At 38.8% G+C, this 19480-nt stretch overlaps 2 protein-coding genes across 7 annotated transcripts; one reads left to right on the top strand and one right to left on the bottom strand.

Moving 5' to 3' along the window:
• Window positions 1-5960: 5960 nt before the first annotated feature.
• LOC125230680 (carboxypeptidase M) lies at window positions 5961-19430 on the top strand. 6 transcript variants are annotated; one of them, XM_048135921.1, is made up of 13 exons: window positions 5961-6110; window positions 9406-9511; window positions 10062-10229; window positions 11726-11859; window positions 12526-12662; window positions 13184-13371; window positions 13821-13850; window positions 13974-14150; window positions 14423-14541; window positions 16964-17140; window positions 17510-17602; window positions 18195-18338; window positions 19300-19430. In XM_048135921.1, the coding sequence occupies exons 2-12, from the start codon at window positions 9433-9435 to the stop codon at window positions 18330-18332; spliced, it is 1440 nt and encodes a 479-aa protein (XP_047991878.1). In that variant the 5' UTR covers window positions 5961-6110; window positions 9406-9432; the 3' UTR covers window positions 18333-18338; window positions 19300-19430. The 6 variants fall into 6 exon arrangements, with proteins under 6 accessions (XP_047991878.1, XP_047991879.1, XP_047991880.1 ...); XM_048135922.1 differs by having other exon boundaries at window positions 9409-9511; XM_048135923.1 differs by lacking the exon at window positions 18195-18338.
• LOC125230686 (superoxide dismutase [Cu-Zn]-like) lies at window positions 15985-16824 on the bottom strand. Its single transcript, XM_048135932.1, has one exon. The coding sequence runs from the start codon at window positions 16681-16683 to the stop codon at window positions 16072-16074; it is 612 nt and encodes a 203-aa protein (XP_047991889.1). The 5' UTR covers window positions 16684-16824; the 3' UTR covers window positions 15985-16071.
• Window positions 19431-19480: the final 50 nt, after the last annotated feature.

Here is a 19480-nt window from a genome sequence, read left to right on the forward strand (position 1 = left end):
ATGTTTAAAATGACAGAGCCATGCAAACTCGAAGCAGAAGTTAACTTGGCCCGACTCTACCAGCTTTGTAGTTATCACGTAGCGCCTGGTAAAAATAAATAGCGATGACTGTATCCTCAGTAATCATACAATTTTAAAACTACTGTGTACTATGTTTTAAATCTGAAACAGAAGGTGCAGTATTCATAAAATAAAAGTGTTCAATAATTATAAAAAAAAATTAATGAACGATTTATTGCAATAAAGCTTGTACTTTTCGTCTGTCATGTGCCTCAGTCTCATGTTTTATTGGACATAAAAAAGTAATTAGAAAAAAAATAGAAGAGGGTGTAAAATTAGGTGGTACTTTACAGTTAGACGCTAATGAAATGAATTGTTGTTTTTGGTGTTACTGCTTATTTCTTTTTTTATATTTCAATAATTTCATCTTTTGAGAATTTGTAATAGTTGTCGGATAACTTTTTAATATTAATTTAATATTTATAAATATAGAGAAACACACATCTAAAAACCCCCGACCGCGACATGGTGGACCCATTTTCATGAAACATGGCTAAGAACACTCCCGACTAACTCAGCTTTCAAACAAAAAAAACTAAATCGAAATCGGTTCACCCGTTCGGGAGCTACGGTGCCACAGACAGACACACACACAGACAAACAGACAGACAGACAGACAGACAGACAGACAGACAGACAGACAGACAGACAGACAGACAGACAGACAGACAGACACGTCAAACTTATAACACCCCGTCGTTTTTGCGTCGGGGGTTAAAAATACACATAAAATATAATCCACGGCTTACCAGTGCAGCGTCCAGATACACGCTATAAACATGAACATAATCTGGCAAGTCAACTTTGATCGCTACATAAATTAATGCCCCTGGGAAATCAAGACGGCTATTTATAGATCGATCCCCAACAGCAGATTCGAATCTTCCTAATTTGAGCAACATTTATGACCGAATATCCAGCTTTAGTAATTGGTATGGCATGCGAATCTAGACAGCCAATTTAATATGAAAATGTTTTTGGCTATAATAAATTATGTACCTATGTATTCAAACGGCTAAAATTAGATACATCTTCTTTTTCTGATGTTATTCTTCTCTAATGACTATGTTGAGTAATTCATGTGTAACATAAAGATGGTATCACACCACACGGAAATTTGGTATTTCTCTGCACTCTTTTGAGACTGCATCTTTACAGGGTGGCCCAAAAATACGTTGACAAACGTTTGTATAATTATTTTTCTGTCCTTACACGAATGATTGTCCTACAAATTAAAATGTAAAACCTTAATCATTTTTGACCAAATAAATCGAATCGTCTTCAAAATATCCTCATTTGGCTTTGAAGTATAAACGCAAATATTAGAACAAAAAAAACCGGCCAAGTGCGAGTCGGACTCGCCCACCGAGGGTTCTGAATCCGTACTAACTTACAAAAGTTAAAATAATCTCATGTATCTCATATGTATAACTTTAAAGCTTTGACTATATAATTACCTATAGGTACAGCGCCATCTCTCGGTGATTTCGCTAACTCATTTGCGCGGTTTTTTCTTTATTTAAAAGAGATTTTTTTTTACGTTTTATCTCGTATTATTTGAAGTTCGATATAATCCGCAAAGGTGGTTAAATTGAAAATTAAAATCTGAAAAGTTTTTTGTGAATTAAAAAAAAGTTTCCAAAGTACATACACGATTTTATTTTTCCTGTAAAATTTAGCATAAAAGCAATATTTCGTAAAAATTTCATGATTTTTCGTTGGTAAACTTCCGAGATAAGGGGGGGGGAACGGTTTTTTTTTACATTTTCCTTCATAATTTTTTTTTTTCACAACAAAAAAAAATATAAAAAATAGTTTTGATATGTACAATTTGAGATCTTTCTAAAGATACCCCACTTGAACTAGTAACTTGACATTTACAGTTTGCCCCCCTTCCATTTTGGCCATTTTCTATAACTAATATTAATATATTTTTTAAATAATACTATCAGCTTGTAGAGGATCAAAATGTTTATAACTGTTCCAAATTTCAAATCAATAGTTAGTAGTTCTCGAGATATTTTGAAATGTGACAGAAGGACAGACGGACAGAGCGGCGCCATAAGGGTTCTAAAAATTAACGATATGCCGCTGCACCTCTAGTATGACTTTCGTCTAACTTAGTTATTGCACGTATAGCTTGTAAAATATCCTAATTTTTATAATCAATAAACGGGCTAGGGTTCTAAAATTGATTACAAACATTGCAGGCGTCTATAGGTTACGGTGACCGCTTTCCATCAGGCGGACCGTATACCTGTTTGCTACCGACGGGGTATAAAAAAAACTAAAACTGTCACGCCACGCTATATCCGACCGAACCGATACAGGTTCGGTCGCCATCAAAACGTAAAGTCCGTCTAGCCATGTATTTATTCTTGTCATGTTTTTTATTTTTTTACGTTTTTTTTGTTCCTTATGTTTCTTCTTTTGTATGTTACTTTCCGTGATTTTTCTCACTTAATGGTCTCACCGGAAGACCAGCGCTGGATGTCGCCAGCAATATGCTGAGGTGAGGCCATTTCGTGGCACTTTATTACTATTTTGTCAGTTTAAAATTGTTTATTATCTGTGTGCTTTCGAATAAAAATATTCTATTCTATTCTATAAATTAAGTAAGGTGAATTTACGGAAGTAGGCTGAAACGTATTGAGCTTATGAATTGGACCTTCCGAAATGGACATGAATGCTGCTGAAATATCCATGGTGAATGTAGAATTATACAATATATATATAGTTAAGCCCTAAAAATATTTTCAGTAACTTCGATATTTTAACATTCATTCAGGAAAAAATCTATTAAGAAATTGAGACAATTCTATGGTTTGATAGGGCAAATAGCAAATTGAATGACAATACCCAATCAGATCGGTAGGTCGAAAAAAGAAAGTGTCCCTAGCCTTGCATGTTCGTTAGGTTTAATATTATATAAGTAGGTATACTAAAATTGAGTGTGTAGTTTATGGTTTGGTAAGTAAGTAGGTAGAGCTTTATATTTAGGTGATAAAGTTTATACAAAGTTCTGTACGAAGTAACATAGGATTCATAGGAATTTAAGGTGTTTTAGTATTTTTAATGAAATGATTAATCAAGAACGAGACACGTAAACAACGCGTGGTTTTGTTATTAGCGACTGGTTTTCTTTCTTATGATTGTGTAATAGCAACTTTATATGCTAATTTAGTGTTAGATTAGAAACGAAACGACTAATACCTATAATCGTAAAATGTTATTGAAAGAACATTAAAATCTAACTTTCGCAGTTATTGTTTTAGGGTTCCTTGGTCGTGTTGTCTACAAGAAACCCTTATTAGTTTTGCAGTGACTGTCTGTCTATACATATGTCAGTCAGGACTAAAAACAATTTGACATGACCTATACAGGCTGATTCATGAGACGTGAGTAGGACTAGCATGTACACTCATTAAGTATTAATGGATCATTCACAATTACATTTTAGTAATACAATCTCACTTTCTTCTGTTTTTAGGGTTCCGTAGTCAACTAGGAACCCTTATAGTTTCGCCATGTCTGTCTGTCCGTCCGTCCGTCCGTCCGTCCGTCCGTCCGTCCGTCCGTCCGTCCGTCCGTCCGCGGATAATCTCAGTAACCGTTAGCACTAGAAAGCTGAAATTTGGTACCAATACATATGTATATCAATCACGCCAACAAAGTGCAAAAATAAAAAATGGGAAAAAATGTTTTATTAGGGTACCCCCCTTTAAGAAAAATGTTTTTTAGAAAACTTTATATCATTTTAAAAGACCTTTCCACATGCAAAGTGGGGGCTGATATTTTTTTCATTCCAACCCCAACGTGTGATATATTGTTGGATAGGTATTTAAAAATGAATAAGGGTTTACTAAAATCATTTTTTGATAATGTTAATAGTTTCGGAAATAATCGCTCTTAAAGGAAAAAAAAGTGCGTCCCCCCCCTCTAACTTTTGAACCATATGTTTAAAAAATATGAAAAAAATCACCAAAGTAGAACTTTGTAAAGACTTTCTAGGAAAATTGTTTTGAACTTGATAGGGTCAGTAGTTTTTGAGAAAAATACGAAAAACTACGGAACCCTACACTGAGTGTGGCCCGACACGCTCTTGGCCGGTTTTTTTAAGATTTCGTAAGGACAAATTGATTACTTCTCGGACACTTAAGATACATCCATCTTTCAAACTCCCCTGTATTTTTTTTCAATAAAATACAGTATCTTTCCTTTGGTTGAATCTTTCGCAAATTTAAGTTTTTTACTTGTAGGGTTGTAACAGAAGTCGCCATCTCTTTATTGAACTGTGGTAATGTCCTGATTAGGTACGGTCAGCATGTTGTCGTATGTCAGCATAAATATGTACACACCTATATTCAAATTTGAACCTTCTTCCCTAGTAATAAGTTTCGATATGTATACATATTTATAGACGTGACTGTACTGGTACCAAACGATTATTTATAACCTACTGAATGCGCAAACTGAATCCTTACGCCCTCCTGGATCATTCTGCACACCCCATCAAGCCGTGAAAGTGATACAATGAAAATCTATGCTGTAATTAGCTAATAGTGTAGGTACGTGAAGTAAGACATTTTTTTCTCCTATTTTAAATTAATTGTCCGTTAATACCTACTAAGGTTCATTTGCAAAATCTATAACTACCTATTTTTAACCGCCTTCCAAATCTCAAGGGAAGGGGTTCTCAATTCGTCTGTAATTTTTATTTTTTTATTTTTTTTAATGTTTGCTCCTCGATATCTCCGTCGTTACTGGACCGATTTTGAATTTTTTTTTTTTTGATTGAATTTATATGCATACAGATTGGTCCCATTTTTCTCAGAACCCAGTTCTGGTGGTGGGATCCTGGAGAAATTGAGGGAACTCCTCAAATCTGAAAGGCATACATATGGTGATTTTTGTGTTTTTAAAGGAACAGCATGCATTTACGTACGGAATAGTGACATTTGGTGCAGTGGAACTCCTGATGATGGTCAGAATGGAACTCCTCAAATCTGAACGGCACACTTATAGTGACTTTGGTATTTTTATAAGAACAGCATGCACTTACGTCCAGAACAGTGACATTTGGTGCAGCGGAACTGCTGATGATGGTCAGAACGGAACTCCTCAAATCTGAACGGCACACTTATAGTGACTTTGGTATTTTTATAAGAACAGCATGCACTTACGTCCAGAACAGTGACATTTGGTGCAGTGGAACTGCTGATGAAGAGTGAGCCGCCCCTGGTTAGAGTTCCGTTCTGATAATCATTCTCATCTGTAAGTACTTCAGAATCATCCAAATTTCAAAATTGGTTCAGAAATGACGGAGATATCGAATAACAAACATTAAAAAATATACAGACGAATTGATAACATAATCCAACATTTGAAAACTAGTATTTATCACCAGAACCCCAAAGGAAGGCGGTTTTTTTTTTCTTAAAAATTATATTAATTACCTTCCTACTTATCCAGTTACGCTTACGTTCCACAAACATCTTAATCTTACATTTAGTTATTCAATATTATTACTAGGTTTCACTTCACAGTTTTCACTACTTATGCTCGATAGATGAGAGATATTAAATATCGGGTAGTTGACGAAGAAACTCTAGACGCGGGAAAAGTGAGAAAATCCGTGATAGGCGGGAGCTTGCCTACGTCACGACTGGGACCTTCCAGCCCCTGTAAACAAAACTGGACCTAAGAGCTTTGCACACTGTGTAGAAACTTGAATATTTATGGAATGATAGATTTTTTAGCTAATTGGAATGGGACTTTAAAGTGTGGAGTTAGAGCATAGTTTTCAGGGTAAGTGAGGGTTGAGAGAAAGCACTTTCCGGTTGTATGGCGGGTTGTATGACGCAGATGAACTGAGGCTGAGGCTCGCTCAGTCGCCGCGAGCCAGTCGAGCGGAGTCGACCCGCGCGAGGACTCACCTCGCCGCTCCCTTACGATAACTCGCGATATCAAATTGTTGTGCCAAAGGTGACCATCATAAATGACATCACAAAGTTTAAATATTATTTAGCGCAAGAACTTTCCGGTTTCAGGTAAGTTTTATTTAAGGACTTTGTTTTGTGTATTTACTCAAAGTTATTGTTGATTATAAGGAAACTTTATGTCAAGCCAAAGCTTTCCAAAAATATTCATGTACTATAAGTAGTATCTAATGCCTATTTTCATTGGACTAAAAATATTTCTAATGGGTCGGCAACGGGCATGTGACACCCCTTGAGTTGCAGGTGTCCATAGGTAACGGTGACCGTTTCCATCAGGCGGACCGTCTACCTGTTTGCCACCGATGTGGTATAAAAAAATACATTACAGCGCGTGAACTAAAATAAAATACTCCAATCTCGAATTTTTAGTCATGTTTAATTTAATTAGATAGCATTGCATGCTACCCTATTTCATTCGTGTGCTTTATGCATAAATATAATTTTATGATAAATATAAAGATACATTGTTTAATATCTACGTCCTTAACTTATCAACAGGCATTACGCGGCTACGAGCCTACTAAGTTAGTTACCCTACTTATTCAAACCACACATTTTCAACTTTCACAGAGGTAAAGCGTACTGCATTGTTTTTGAATGAGTACGTGCGATGCAGCTGTTGCAAATTAAACGATTCGATGGGAATACCTAATGACATGTACTTTGCTGCACGATACTCTACGTGAGAACATCTTGATAAGCTATCTGCATCTGATCCGTTCGAATACAGGGTGGAAGCTAACCCGACATTTAACTGCTTGTAACTACTTACTTAGTCTTTTTTTGAAAAGTGATAAGAACACCGTAGAAATATCATCAAACATATAAAAGAAAATGGTATTAGTAAATTCTCTGATATGGTGATCAACTGATCACTCCAAATTTGCGAGCTCAAGAGTTGTCATATAGGAAGAATCTGGCCTAATTTCGCGCTTTAGCTACATAGTAATTGAAGAACCCTACTTCACCACGAATCGCTCTTGCTAGCTTACTACATTCTTAGGATAACCCAGATTTTAGGTTTTAGTTAAGGAACTGTGTGACCTTATAATATTTTTTTTAGATGACTATCAATAGTTTTATACTTATTATTGTAATTGACAAATATACATTCGATTTCTTTTTACCTGTTATTGGTTAGCGTTTATTAGATACTTCCGCTGAGAGCAAGAAGATTTCTTTCGGACGTAACATGTCGCATAAATCAAAACTATTAATTAACATGTTGTACACGTGCAGCAACTTACTCTGTATTAATCGTATAATAAATAAAAATAATATATTGGCTTGTATATCAGTATACCAAGTAAGGCTAATTAAAACTCATAGACTATTTCGACCATTTGAAAATGAAAGTTGCAAACGCTAGCGGGACGGCGCTAATAAGGTCAACATGCCAGTGCGGGCGGAAGGAAAGTTGACGAAAACTAGATATTTCAAAGTCAATTTTATAGTTTTCGATATCAAACCGAATAAACAGGAGAAGTGCCAGTAATTAAGACACTTTCATTTTACTATCCGTCTATTACAAAATAGCGTTCGAAAAGTATTAAATCCTAATGATGTAGGTAACGAATAAAATGCAAGGAATTAAACAGTGGGTATGAAAAACCATATTTTCCCACGTACTTTTACCTTCGAGCAATATGTTCAAGGGCTATCAAGTCAGTCTGGCATACATAGTCGACTCGACTACAAGATTATGTTGAATACCAGGAACCTCATTTCTCTACTTCTTACTTTTAATTTACAAATGGAATGTACGCGCGAGATGACTGGACAAACATTCCACTACACGCTCCAAGGAAGTTGCGCTATTTCAAATGTCATCCGCATCGTAAAATAACAAAGTATCTTCTTGATTATATTATAAGTATTTACTATACAAAGATGATAACGAATTCAGTTCCACGTATGACCCCGAACCCCATAGATGCTTACTAGACTAGTAACGATGCTTTTGTAAACTGGCTGTGCGTGGAAGTTCAAAGGGCGCACAACGCACAACGCTATATTATTTGTCTTATTATTCTTATATTTAATCTTCGATTGGGTAGGCCTTTGTCCTTATGCTATGCCCTTTAAGTCCACGTGAATATACATTTTACTGAGAACTTATTATATATTGCAATAACGCTGAATCTTAGGATAATTACCTAGAGATACCTACCTAATCGTATCTATACATAAAATGTATCATCAAATTCATGTCTGAAGTTGATCAACATCAGTTTAATAGACTAGTGAGACATATGTGACATGTGACATAGTTACTGTTTCCAAAAGGCCACACATATAGACCCTCATCATTAATCAATCACTTCAAAGTTAATGGTTTCTAAATTGAATTGAGTGTGGCATAAATGGGCATTGTCCAAGTGTCCTACTTTACTGTCAACCTGCTAAGTGCCTACTTATTTTGACAGTGGGTTTTGTTATGGAGTCACGGAGGGCGGTGCGGGCGGTCCACTGACCCATTGACCTTCAACGCGCGACCGGTTGCGCCTGGGCAAGGCACGGCGAGGCATAAGCAACTGGAGCGCCGGCCTAGCGGCGTTATACGTATTTATATAACATTAAAAAGAAAGCCTAACGCCCAGCCGACCGTGGCCGTGAGTAAGCTCTTCAATAGAGGTTATTCACGACGCTTGACGACCGACCGCCGCAAACGAACCAGTAAAAGTGTGAAATTTTGCGATTACACATAGTTGCTACAGATTAAGTTATACTCAAGGCGAATACATACAAGAGTCAGTCCAAGATAAGTTAGCAATGACTTTGACAGCTTCGCCGGTGCAAATGATATTTTAAACGTCAAACTTCAATTAAATTATGACCCTTACTGGGCGGAGCTATAAAAAAAAACATTTATTAAGCAAGTAGGCCACAGGGGCACTTTTACATGTCAACATTACAATAAATAATATGGATTCAAATAAAGTACAAAGTTACTATAATTAATAAGAGATGTATAATCTCTAAGTGTCAAAGTACATCTAAAAACTAAATCAAATCAAAATCGTTGCCAACTTATCTTGGACTGACTCTACATTAAATGAAGATAAATTGTTGTGACACGACGTGACAACTCGGTAGACATTCAGACTTTTGTATCAACAACAGAACAATAGATATCTAGTCGGATCATTTTTGTATCCCCTGGGTTGGAGTTATTGACTTGGACCATGCGCTAGTTGATATACGAAGTTCCAAGCCAGGGCAGTAATGTTTACCTAATGAATATTTACATATAGAAACAATTAAGTATCTATAAGGAAAACTACACACAAATTCGCTCAGATTTCTGAGTCAGAGTACTAAAAGTTATTTTTACTCACTTGTCCAGTAGCAGAGCGTCGGCAGAGGCGGCAAGATGCTACGTTCCCTCCTGCTGGTGGCCCTCGTGGCGGCCGCGGCCTCGCAGTCTGCTCCGGACCCTGGATTCACACCATGTAAGTTAGATAACTATTCAATCGTTTTATGGGTTACAATCCAAGCTTAGAAGTTAAAAGATGTTAGTACGCACTTCAAAGTAGGTAGTACTTATGCTTAAAAGTTGGAATAAGCAAAAAAACCTAAGAGTGTAATAGAGTCATACGACGTACGCTAGATGGGCAGCTATTTTGATAGCCCCGACGGTGCAAATGCTCATTCAAATGTGAAAATACTATGAAAGTATGACGATTGCCTAATCCTTGCGCAGGCGGGGGTATTATCGTCGCTAACTTAGCTTGGTCTGACTCTAGCGTCATTTGCAGACGTTTCTGCTTTATACAAAATTAATTAAATGTCAAAGTATCTTCCTAAATATATTCAGCTACAAAAACACACGGTGTAAATTAGCATAAGAACATTGTCAACGTCTTTGCTTACTAGTTAGCTATATTTATGGATTTTTGTTCTTTTATTTCCTAGATACATTTTACGAAGAGGAGCCATCTGTAAACGACGCTATTCTTTTACACGATTGCGACAAGTATCTTAATTTAGTTTCTATTCTAGCGGAAGAGGTGTCGCCGACGGTCCTAGGCGAGGTGGAAGCCCGCGACGGCGGCACTGACCTGGAGTTCCGGTACCACGACCACGAGCAGCTGACCCGCTACCTACGAGCTGTGTCGGCGCGCTACCCCGCCCTCACGGCTCTCTACTCGATCGGCAAGTCTGTACAAGGTGAGTGAAGTTGACGGCGGCACTGACCTGGAGTTCCGGTACCACGCCCACGAACAGCTCACCCGCTACCTACGAGCTGCGTCGGCGCGCTACCCCGCCCTCACGGCTCTACTCGATCGGCAAGTCCGTACAAGGTGAGTGAAGTTGACGGCGGTACTGACATTGAGTTCCGGTACCACGACCACGAGCAGCTCACCCGCTACCTACGAGCTGTGTCGGCGCGCTATCCCGCCCTCACGGCTCTCTACTCGATCGGCAAGTCTGTACAAGGTGAGGGAAGTTGACGGCGGCACTGACCTGGAGTTCCGGTACTATGACCACGAGCAGCTCACGCGGTACCTACGAGCCGAGTTGGTGAGCCATCCCGCTCTCACGGCTTTCCGGCAAGTCCATAGCCATACAAGGTAGGTGGAGACGGCGGCACTAACCTGGAGTTTCGATACCACGAGTAGCTCACACGCCATCTGCGCAGTCGGCGCGCTACCATACCCCGCCCTTACAGCTCTCTACTCCATCGGCAAATCCGTAAAAGGCAACTGGTACCAGTTGTCGCAACTCTTTAGTATAAAACGGTGAGATTTCCATTTCTCTATGCCGCAAGCTGCAAGAATTTTAATTCGAATAAGTTACAAATAGAAATGGCAAGACAGCTGTTTATAATTATATTAAAATAATAGGTAATTACTAATTACGTAAAGGCAAAGTGATTGATTATGTTAGAGTCATATATAAAGTCAAAAAATATTTTCATTACACCTTACCTAGGCACGTCTTGTCAGATAGGCTATCTGGGGTATCATCCCTATTCTTGTAGCCCCTGGAACACTACAATCAACACCAGAACCGGATGCAGAGCAGATGGGATAAGACGTTAAAATTATCTACAATAACTTGTGTTCATATATCATTATGGAAACCTCACACGATTGTCAGTGTCTGTTACTGTACTTACTTATTAATTACGAATTACCTATTAGATGAGGTCATAACAACCTAGGTATGTACAGAATAATAACTAAACTATAATATATCTCCAAGTAAGTATTACAGCTTGGCAATTAGCCGAGAACCTATCACTTTGAAACACTGTTCATTCCGCAAAGATGGAATAGTAATTAGATGCAAGATTCCTTGGCACAGTTGTGAAGCTATTCGCTTAGCTAAGTAAAATCACCTTTAAACACAATTGTCACTTAGTACCATTCATGTTACGCATACTACTAATGAAAATTAAATAATTATAGCGGGTTTCACGTTTTACAGGTACTTACTTGTGAAAATCACAGAGAAAATTATACTGAAAAATTTACTTATGACTAATATTGCGACGAAAGCTCGTAACAAGAATAATATTATAAAACTAATTACAAATAGTTAATTTGGTAGGTAAACTGACAGTAGACTACCTAAAATAACTTATAGTAATCTCAATAGTTAGCTTTACCTTCCAAGTGTCTCACCGAAATATGTAGTTTTACTAATCGGTTTGGTTCCAGGTCGCGACCTGTGGGTGATGGTGGTGTCAGCGTCCCCATATGAGCATATGCTGGGCAAGCCCGACGTCAAGTACGTGGCCAACATCCATGGCAACGAGGCCGTGGGGCGGGAACTGCTGCTACATCTCATCCAGGTACCTAGCTAACACATGCATCGTAATATGTAGATTAAGAGATTTTTCTATGAAGTAGGTAGGTTTCAATACTTTCAATGACTCCGGTCTTGGTAAACTTCTTCCGCGCCATCCCTGATTGATACTTAGCCCCTATAGAACAGCAGTGTCAAGTAAATTTAAATCGACCATGTTTCCACCATGATCATGACCTTGTGTCATCTAACACATACATTTTGTACTCAATGAAAACTAGTATCAATCCTTCTTCCGCACGCTATGCAACAATACAAATCAAGTCGTTCCGTTCAACTGATTCGTTCATAATTTTCGTGTGGAATTAAATTAGAACGTCGTCCAATTTCGAAAATCACATAAAAATCACCATTATTTCCATCACATCAAGATTCCCCTTTCGAAATTACCCGAGCATTTCTGTACTTCGAAATTACCCCAATGCACCCTACTAGTTTTTTAGAAAAAAATGCATGACATTTAAAATAAAAAAGCTAACGTTGACACTGTTAAGTTGTCAACTCACCATTCGTAAACCTTATTATGACTCGGTAAGAAACATCAGTGGTCCATAATTTTGTTAGCACATAATTTTTTCACTCTTAAAATTTTATTGTAATTTTATCTACGTTACCTTATAACACTTATGTAGGCATACGACATTACTTGCAGCACTTGGTCACCTCGTACGACAGCGACCCCTACATCAAATGGCTGCTGGACAACACCAGGATCCACCTAATGCCATCCATGAACCCCGACGGTTTCGCCATCTCGAAAGAGGGACAATGCGATACCATTCACGGCAGGTAAAATATTGATCTGTTACATTGTGCTCACGCCAACCATACATAATATAGAACATTGTATTGTGCAAACGCATCGAGTGTAAAGCATAAGTTGCATCATAGAACATTAAGTTACACCATTTTGCCACTCATTTCCATATTTTAAAATTACTATAATTTCCTTTACTGTCGTTATTGAATGTTTTTTCCTTGCGTAACAATGACTGAATGATAATGCTCTTAGATTGTCCTGTCTATCTATTTGACAGTAGATAGGTAAATCATTGTGTTATATGTACCTTGCACACAATGAATTCACGTTTCATACTAATTAACGCGACCATCTACATGATAAATCTCGCAGGAACTATGAATGACCTAGGTCAGCTCTTATCATCTCATTCGACGAGTAATAAGTATACATTTATTAGATACGCTTATAAACACGATCGTGTTTAGATTCAGATGATACTTCCGATTAGTAATTAGAATTGTTTTCTTCCATTCCTGTACATATTCTTAATAGTCCTTTTACAACCCAGACACAACGCCCGCCGGTACGACCTGAACCGCAACTTCCCAGACTACTTCAAGGCCAACACGAAGCAACCGCAGCCGGAGACGGAGGCGGTCAAGGAGTGGATCTCCAAGATCCAGTTCACGTTGTCGGGGTCGCTGCACGGCGGCGCTCTCGTCGCCTCTTACCCGTTCGACAACACGCCCAGTGCCAGTAGGTAACACGATATTAAGCCATCATCAGCCCATAAAGAAGATACAAACCCGAGCGGCGAGGTCAAATAATGGATCTACGGGTCAGTACGGGTGTACAAGCGCGCAGGAGGCGACTCTGTCAACAAGTAGGTCAATAGCTGGCATTGCAACAGCCCAAAGCAGTGCATCAACAAACTTAATACTTACCTATGTCGAGATATTCTAAGAGATGGTGTCTAGATACTCTAGATATCCTTCAACGGCTTCAACCTCATAAGAGAAATATGTTGTTACAATGTGTCATTGCAGTTTTCTGAAGTAGTGTAATTGTAAATAGGTACCTAGTACCTACTTATATAAAGATTTGGAATACCTACGGTTTTTTATCTGCTTAATATTATCCTAAACAGATCTATTTTAAATAATAAATATAATATAAATTATATTTTCACGCTGCCTAAATAAAAGGACTATGCAGATCCTCAGTCCTATGCTCAGGTGATGTAACTTTTTCTAACACTTTCTTTTAGTATAATCAATTAATCACACACGACACAAAAAAATTCGTTTAAACATTATTAACGATGATTGTTTTCTGTCCCACATATCCCCTGAACGCAGTGTTCCAAAGCTACGCGCACTCGCCGTCGATCGCCCCGGATGACGACGTGTTCCGCCACCTGTCGCTGGTGTACTCCAACAACCATGCCAAAATGTCGCGAGGGGTGTCCTGCAAGTCGGGCTCGCCGCGCTTCGAACATGGGATCACTAACGGTGCCGCGTGGTACCCTCTTACAGGTATGGATAGATTCGAAAAGCTGTGCTTGAAAGTCATGAAGCTTTTACTTCCTGTTGATAATAGAAATATTAAAATACTCTTTGTTTATTTTTCACATACCTACTGGTTAAGGCGCCGCTAATCGGTTTTGAAGACTAAATGGACGATGCTTCAATCAAAAGGAGTACCGTTTCCAGAAATATTGCATGTCATCTACGCCATTCGTTGTTAGTTACTTCCTCGAGGAGTTGTTGATTGATTGATTGATTGATTGAATGATTTTGTTTTAAAGGTGGAATGCAGGACTACAACTACCTGTGGCACGGGTGCATGGAAATCACGCTGGAAATCTCCTGCTGCAAGTATCCCCCCGCGCACGAGCTGCCCAAGTATTGGCAAGATAACAAGGAGGTATTTTATTACTTATTTACGTACCTACTTATCTAGAATAATGCAATACATATAAAAATCCTAAAATATAGTGCTATTAAATAAGTTATCAAAAAAAAAATTTTTTTTTGAACTGTTTATTTCTTTATAATAAAAATTAATCAGTACATGCTTATATCTTAGCCTAATCTATATTTATTCTAGATTTTTAGCCAAGACGAGTAGGTTATCTTTACATTTATAATTATACACATGCAATAGTATTTTATGCAACTGGTGGTTAAAAGAGGTCAAAAAAGGTGAGTGGCGTGGGTAACAATTTGAGGCGAAGCCGAAAATTGTTAATAAAGACGCCACGAGCATTTTTTGACTCAGTTAAACACCGTTGCATACAATACTTTTTCTACGACCAAGCACTTATTTTGAAAGAAAATTATAACTCAACAAATACCTACTTTCAGTCATCTTAGTTATCTAGTGGACCGCCTACCATTTTGAATATGTAGTTTGAGTGCAAACATGAAAATAAAACTGTCTATGGTATGGTTCTTTGAAGCCTGGCCACTAAGACGAATCGAGCCGAGTTGAATCGAGTTCTCATACATTTGAATGCGATTCAACGCGTCGCCAATGAACGCAGCAGAAAACAAAGGAGTCTCGACTCTGCGAATTGGTTTGTTAAGTTGGTAGCAATGTATTTACTGAACTGTAACAGCTATATCGTGCTACTGCTACTAAATGTTTTCAGGGTATAGACTAGATAGACTTGTCCTGACATCTTTTATGTAGGGTTTTAAAGTTCTATGCACGACCTTGTAACTCACGAATAACAGTACGGGAGTAGAAAAAAATCTTAAATGTATTTTTAGTTATTCTTTATCTATTTTTAATATTTTGTGCATTTATGACTTAAGGTTTAACAGGGCTTTTTTCAGGGCAATTGGACGTATCGTTTGATGCACGTAACTTGATAATAGTTTCAGTGATAACTGATAAGATATACCTAACAAGATTTGGTTTAGTCTGCTGACAATGTTGTTTCGACTAAATGCATGCATAAAGTATGAATGAAAATGAAGCATTCATATACCTAGGTTGTGGACCCTGAGTTAGGTGGTTTTTAACCCCCGACGCAAAAACGAAGGGGTGTTATAAGTTTGACGTGTCTGTCTGTGTGTATGTCTGTCTGTCTGTTTGTCTGTCTGTCTGTGTGTGTCTGTCTGTGGCATCGTAGCTCTCGAACGGATGAACCGATTTTGATTCAGTTTTTTTTATCTGAAAGCTGAGTTAGTCGGGAGTGTTCTTAGCCATGTTTCATGAAAATCGGTCCACTAGGTCGCGGTCGGGGGTTTTTTCAAAATTTTAATTTTGTGGTTAGGTTATTGAATATGCATATGCAAAACATAAATAACTCTCTACGACTCAGCAACTAACTGGGACGCAACAAAAACACTGGCCACTAAATAAATTCATAAACATATTTTATAATGCGTAAAAAACTAATTTTGAACATACAACGATGTGATAATCTTTAACAAATATTTTAAGTCTTTAGAGCTTCATGAAAAAATACACGAATGCCACAACCATCAACAACAGCGAGGGTGCAGTAGTGACAGCGGAGTTATCCCAGGGTTCGCTAGGGGATACAATGCCGATAACGCCACAGGCCACGCGCGCGCCGGCATTGCCCGTCGTTAGCGAGTCTTCGTGTCCACCCAATCCTAGATCGTCAGTCCCCGCGTGCAGTACCAAAGCACGTCCGAGGATATTGTTGCGGCCCCGCAACGTAGCCATGTGGTCCGTGAATTCAACCGTCGCAACACCGTTTCGGTTTGCTTCCACAAACTGCACGTTCCCGAAGTCGCCTACATGTCTCACTTCGTGGTCTCTGCCACCGTGATTGACTTCGTCAGGGTTGAAGTGTCCTCCAGTAGTAAGGCATGTCGTCACGTCGCCCAGCTCGTGAACGTGGAACCCGTACTGGCCCGCCGGCAGTCCCGAGATGCTACCCGTTACGCGAAGACCGTTATCGGTTTCCGTGAATGTTACACTCCCAGATATCTCATTAGCGACCAAATGAGCTATAGCTACTCTTTGACAACTAACTCCAGTTGCCAAACAAGTAATTAAAGTTACATATAAACCTGACCGAAACAACATTGTGGGTGAAGAGCTAGAACGACCGAAACTGTCGAAAAACTATTCAATACTGGTCATCATAATATATGCGCTTTAAAAGATAAGGATGAGTAGTGATAACAAATATGGTATCGATACTTTATCACTGAGATGTCAAGTCTGAAGATCAAGCTATGGATTAAGCTCTTTACTTTATGTTTTATCTTGATCTCTGATTCAGTGATCACGGTTCCTAAAGTTTGACGTGGATTTTCCTGTAAGTAATACAAGTACATTTTGTAAATGTAAATGTTTGTTGCAGTCAATGATCAAGTACCTGGCCGAGGCGCACCGCGGCGCGCACGGGTTCGTGATGGACGAGAACGGCAACCCGGTGGAGCGCGCCTCCGTGCGCGTCAAGGCGCGTGACGTCACCTACCACACCACGCGCTACGGCGAGTTCTGGCGCATCCTACTGCCGGGCACCTACCGCCTCGAGGTACTCCTACACACACTACAGCTACACGATAGTTACAAGTGATGTACTTACCTAAAAGATAGAAGTATGCACCGCAATCATTGAACGACCGTTCCTTAACTAACTACATACTACAACAACTCAAAGGTTAACTTGCCTATTAATAATTATTGTAATTTTTAAATCTAGCAGTAAGCATGCCAATGTACCTGACGTGTAAAATTTTATTTTATCAATAAAGGATTGTATTGTATTGTATTGTTAGCTGGAAGAAATCCCTTAAAGGGATAAGTTCGCCTTTGTACTGTCTATCCTGTGTCATATTTGTGTTTTGTGTTTTGTACAATAAAGAGTTTATACATACATACATACTACATGTTTATATTGCAGGTCACTGCTGAGGGCTATTTGCCACAAGAAGTAGAATTTATCGTTATCGATAGCCACCCAACTCTACTTAACGTCACTTTACATTCAGCTAAGGTAAGCGATCAACTAATAAACCACTAATTTAATGAATTCTGTAAATATATTAATACGATCCATTAATAATCAGGACTATACAAACAAATCAGGCCCCCGTTTGTAAAACTACAAGTATACTACTAGAATTAATACAAGTCTACAATATTTTAGCGTTTCATACGCATTTGAAGTGTATAGGCAATTATGGAAATGTAACTTGTAGTTCTATAAAACCGGAACTACCCAATTAAATACTACCTAAGGGTCACTAAACTACGGGGCACCTATGCAGCACAGTGGGAGACGTGTTTAGATGTTACGTTCCTTTACTAATCCTTACTCTCTACTATTATTTCAGTAAATCGTTGACCTACGTCTGATATGGTATCTCCTGACGTGACTTTTTAATTTGTACATATTTTTACTGTAAGCATGAAGCCAATAAATGTCAACCAAAACTCAATAAATACCAAAATTTACAGCCATAGTGAACCGTGCCAATTTGCCAGTACTATCAGACGGATTATTATTTCACAACAATCGAATTTATAGTCTTGGTTGTCACATGAGGCATTGTAATCTGTATGGGTGGTGGACGTTGGTTGTATAGGGGTACGTGCCGAGCCTGCCCGCCAGGAAGCCGAGCCGCGGCTCCAGCCGGCGTGTTACCACTAGCACTACTACTACTACTACCACTACTCCAGCCCCGGCCGCTGCCGACGGCGCGTGGAAGTTCCCCGAAGACTAGACCACTGTACATACACCGACTTTCCTTTATCAATACTAAAAACTGATGTAGCTTCTGGGACATAATTTCTGCTTGGGCGACTGTTAGAAATAGAAAGCATTTATTTAGAGTCAAGAAGGCAGACGGTAACAGACCGTGTTTAGGTAGGAACCAAAAGTGTTTACATTGTTGTTTCGAAACTTAAGATCTCGTTGAATCTAAGTCAAAGTCTCCAAATAGTAGGTGTGTTTTCTAAGTGATTATTGTACCTGGCCTGGAGATTTTTTGCCACAGGCAGAGTTGTCTAATGGGAGCTTAGAAATCATTCTTCGAGTAGGACGCATCGGGATGAGAAAAATCTGCTCATATTCCTTTGGGTCCACAAATACGCTTCTAATAAAATAGCTTACACAGCGTGATACTTAGAAAAATATATAATGTACTTAATATCAGACCCGGGACCTGTTTAGAATTTTAATTAACGACCAACGTATCTACTCCATAACGTTTTACCTTTTAAGTAGGTACCTAGTACAAATCAAATGTTTGAGATACTTGTTGATGCTTTTTGTTGATTTTAAAATGCATAGTTGTAAAGTAATATTAACGTCTTTCTCTACTTGTAAATGTCCTTTTGAGGAGTTCAGGTGAGTGGGAGTATTAAGAAATAACGTTTGTTGCATGCATACACTCAGACCAGAATAATGAATTGCACAAATAACACAAAAAGGTGGAAGCAGATTGCATGACCCAAGATACGTACGTACCACCCATTAAGATATCACCTCCATTTATTTTTATGTTATTGGCCGGTACTATATAGGTTGCTATGGTTTCGCTTGCTTGAGATTACTCTTGTGACGCTGTATTTCCAAATTGAATTCCTAAGTGTGTACCAACGTAGTTGTTTTTCAGAGCTTCGCAGTCGTAGGATATTATGAATCCGTGTCTCTTGCGATCTTCGTCTAACATGTGTTTGTTTCCGCAGCGCATCGACGGCGGGCCGTACTACCGGCCGCTGGTGCCGACGCGGCCGCACGCGCCGCCGCCGCCGCCCGGCATCTTCGCCTCGCTCTCTAACTCTTTCAACAGCTTCGTCTCTAACATCTTTGGCTAAACAAAAACAAAAGAACACGCAGAATGCGGTGCTATGTGTGCCCACCTAATGG

This window comes from Leguminivora glycinivorella, chromosome 10 (genome assembly GCF_023078275.1).
Source record: "Leguminivora glycinivorella isolate SPB_JAAS2020 chromosome 10, LegGlyc_1.1, whole genome shotgun sequence".
Lineage (NCBI taxonomy): Eukaryota > Metazoa > Arthropoda > Insecta > Lepidoptera > Tortricidae > Leguminivora > Leguminivora glycinivorella.

Coding starts and splice junctions, on each gene's coding strand:
- LOC125230680 (XM_048135921.1), top strand. CDS start 9,433: ATGCTACGTTCCCTCCTGCTGGTGGCCCTCGTGGCGGCCGCGGCCTCG. Junction 9,512..10,061: donor GGACCCTGGATTCACACCAT/GTAAGTTAGATA, acceptor TTTCTATTCTAG/CGGAAGAGGTGTCGCCGACG. Junction 13,851..13,973: donor ATCCTCAGTCCTATGCTCAG/GTGATGTAACTT, acceptor CCCTGAACGCAG/TGTTCCAAAGCTACGCGCAC.
- LOC125230686 (XM_048135932.1), bottom strand. CDS start 16,683: ATGTTGTTTCGGTCAGGTTTATATGTAACTTTAATTACTTGTTTGGCA.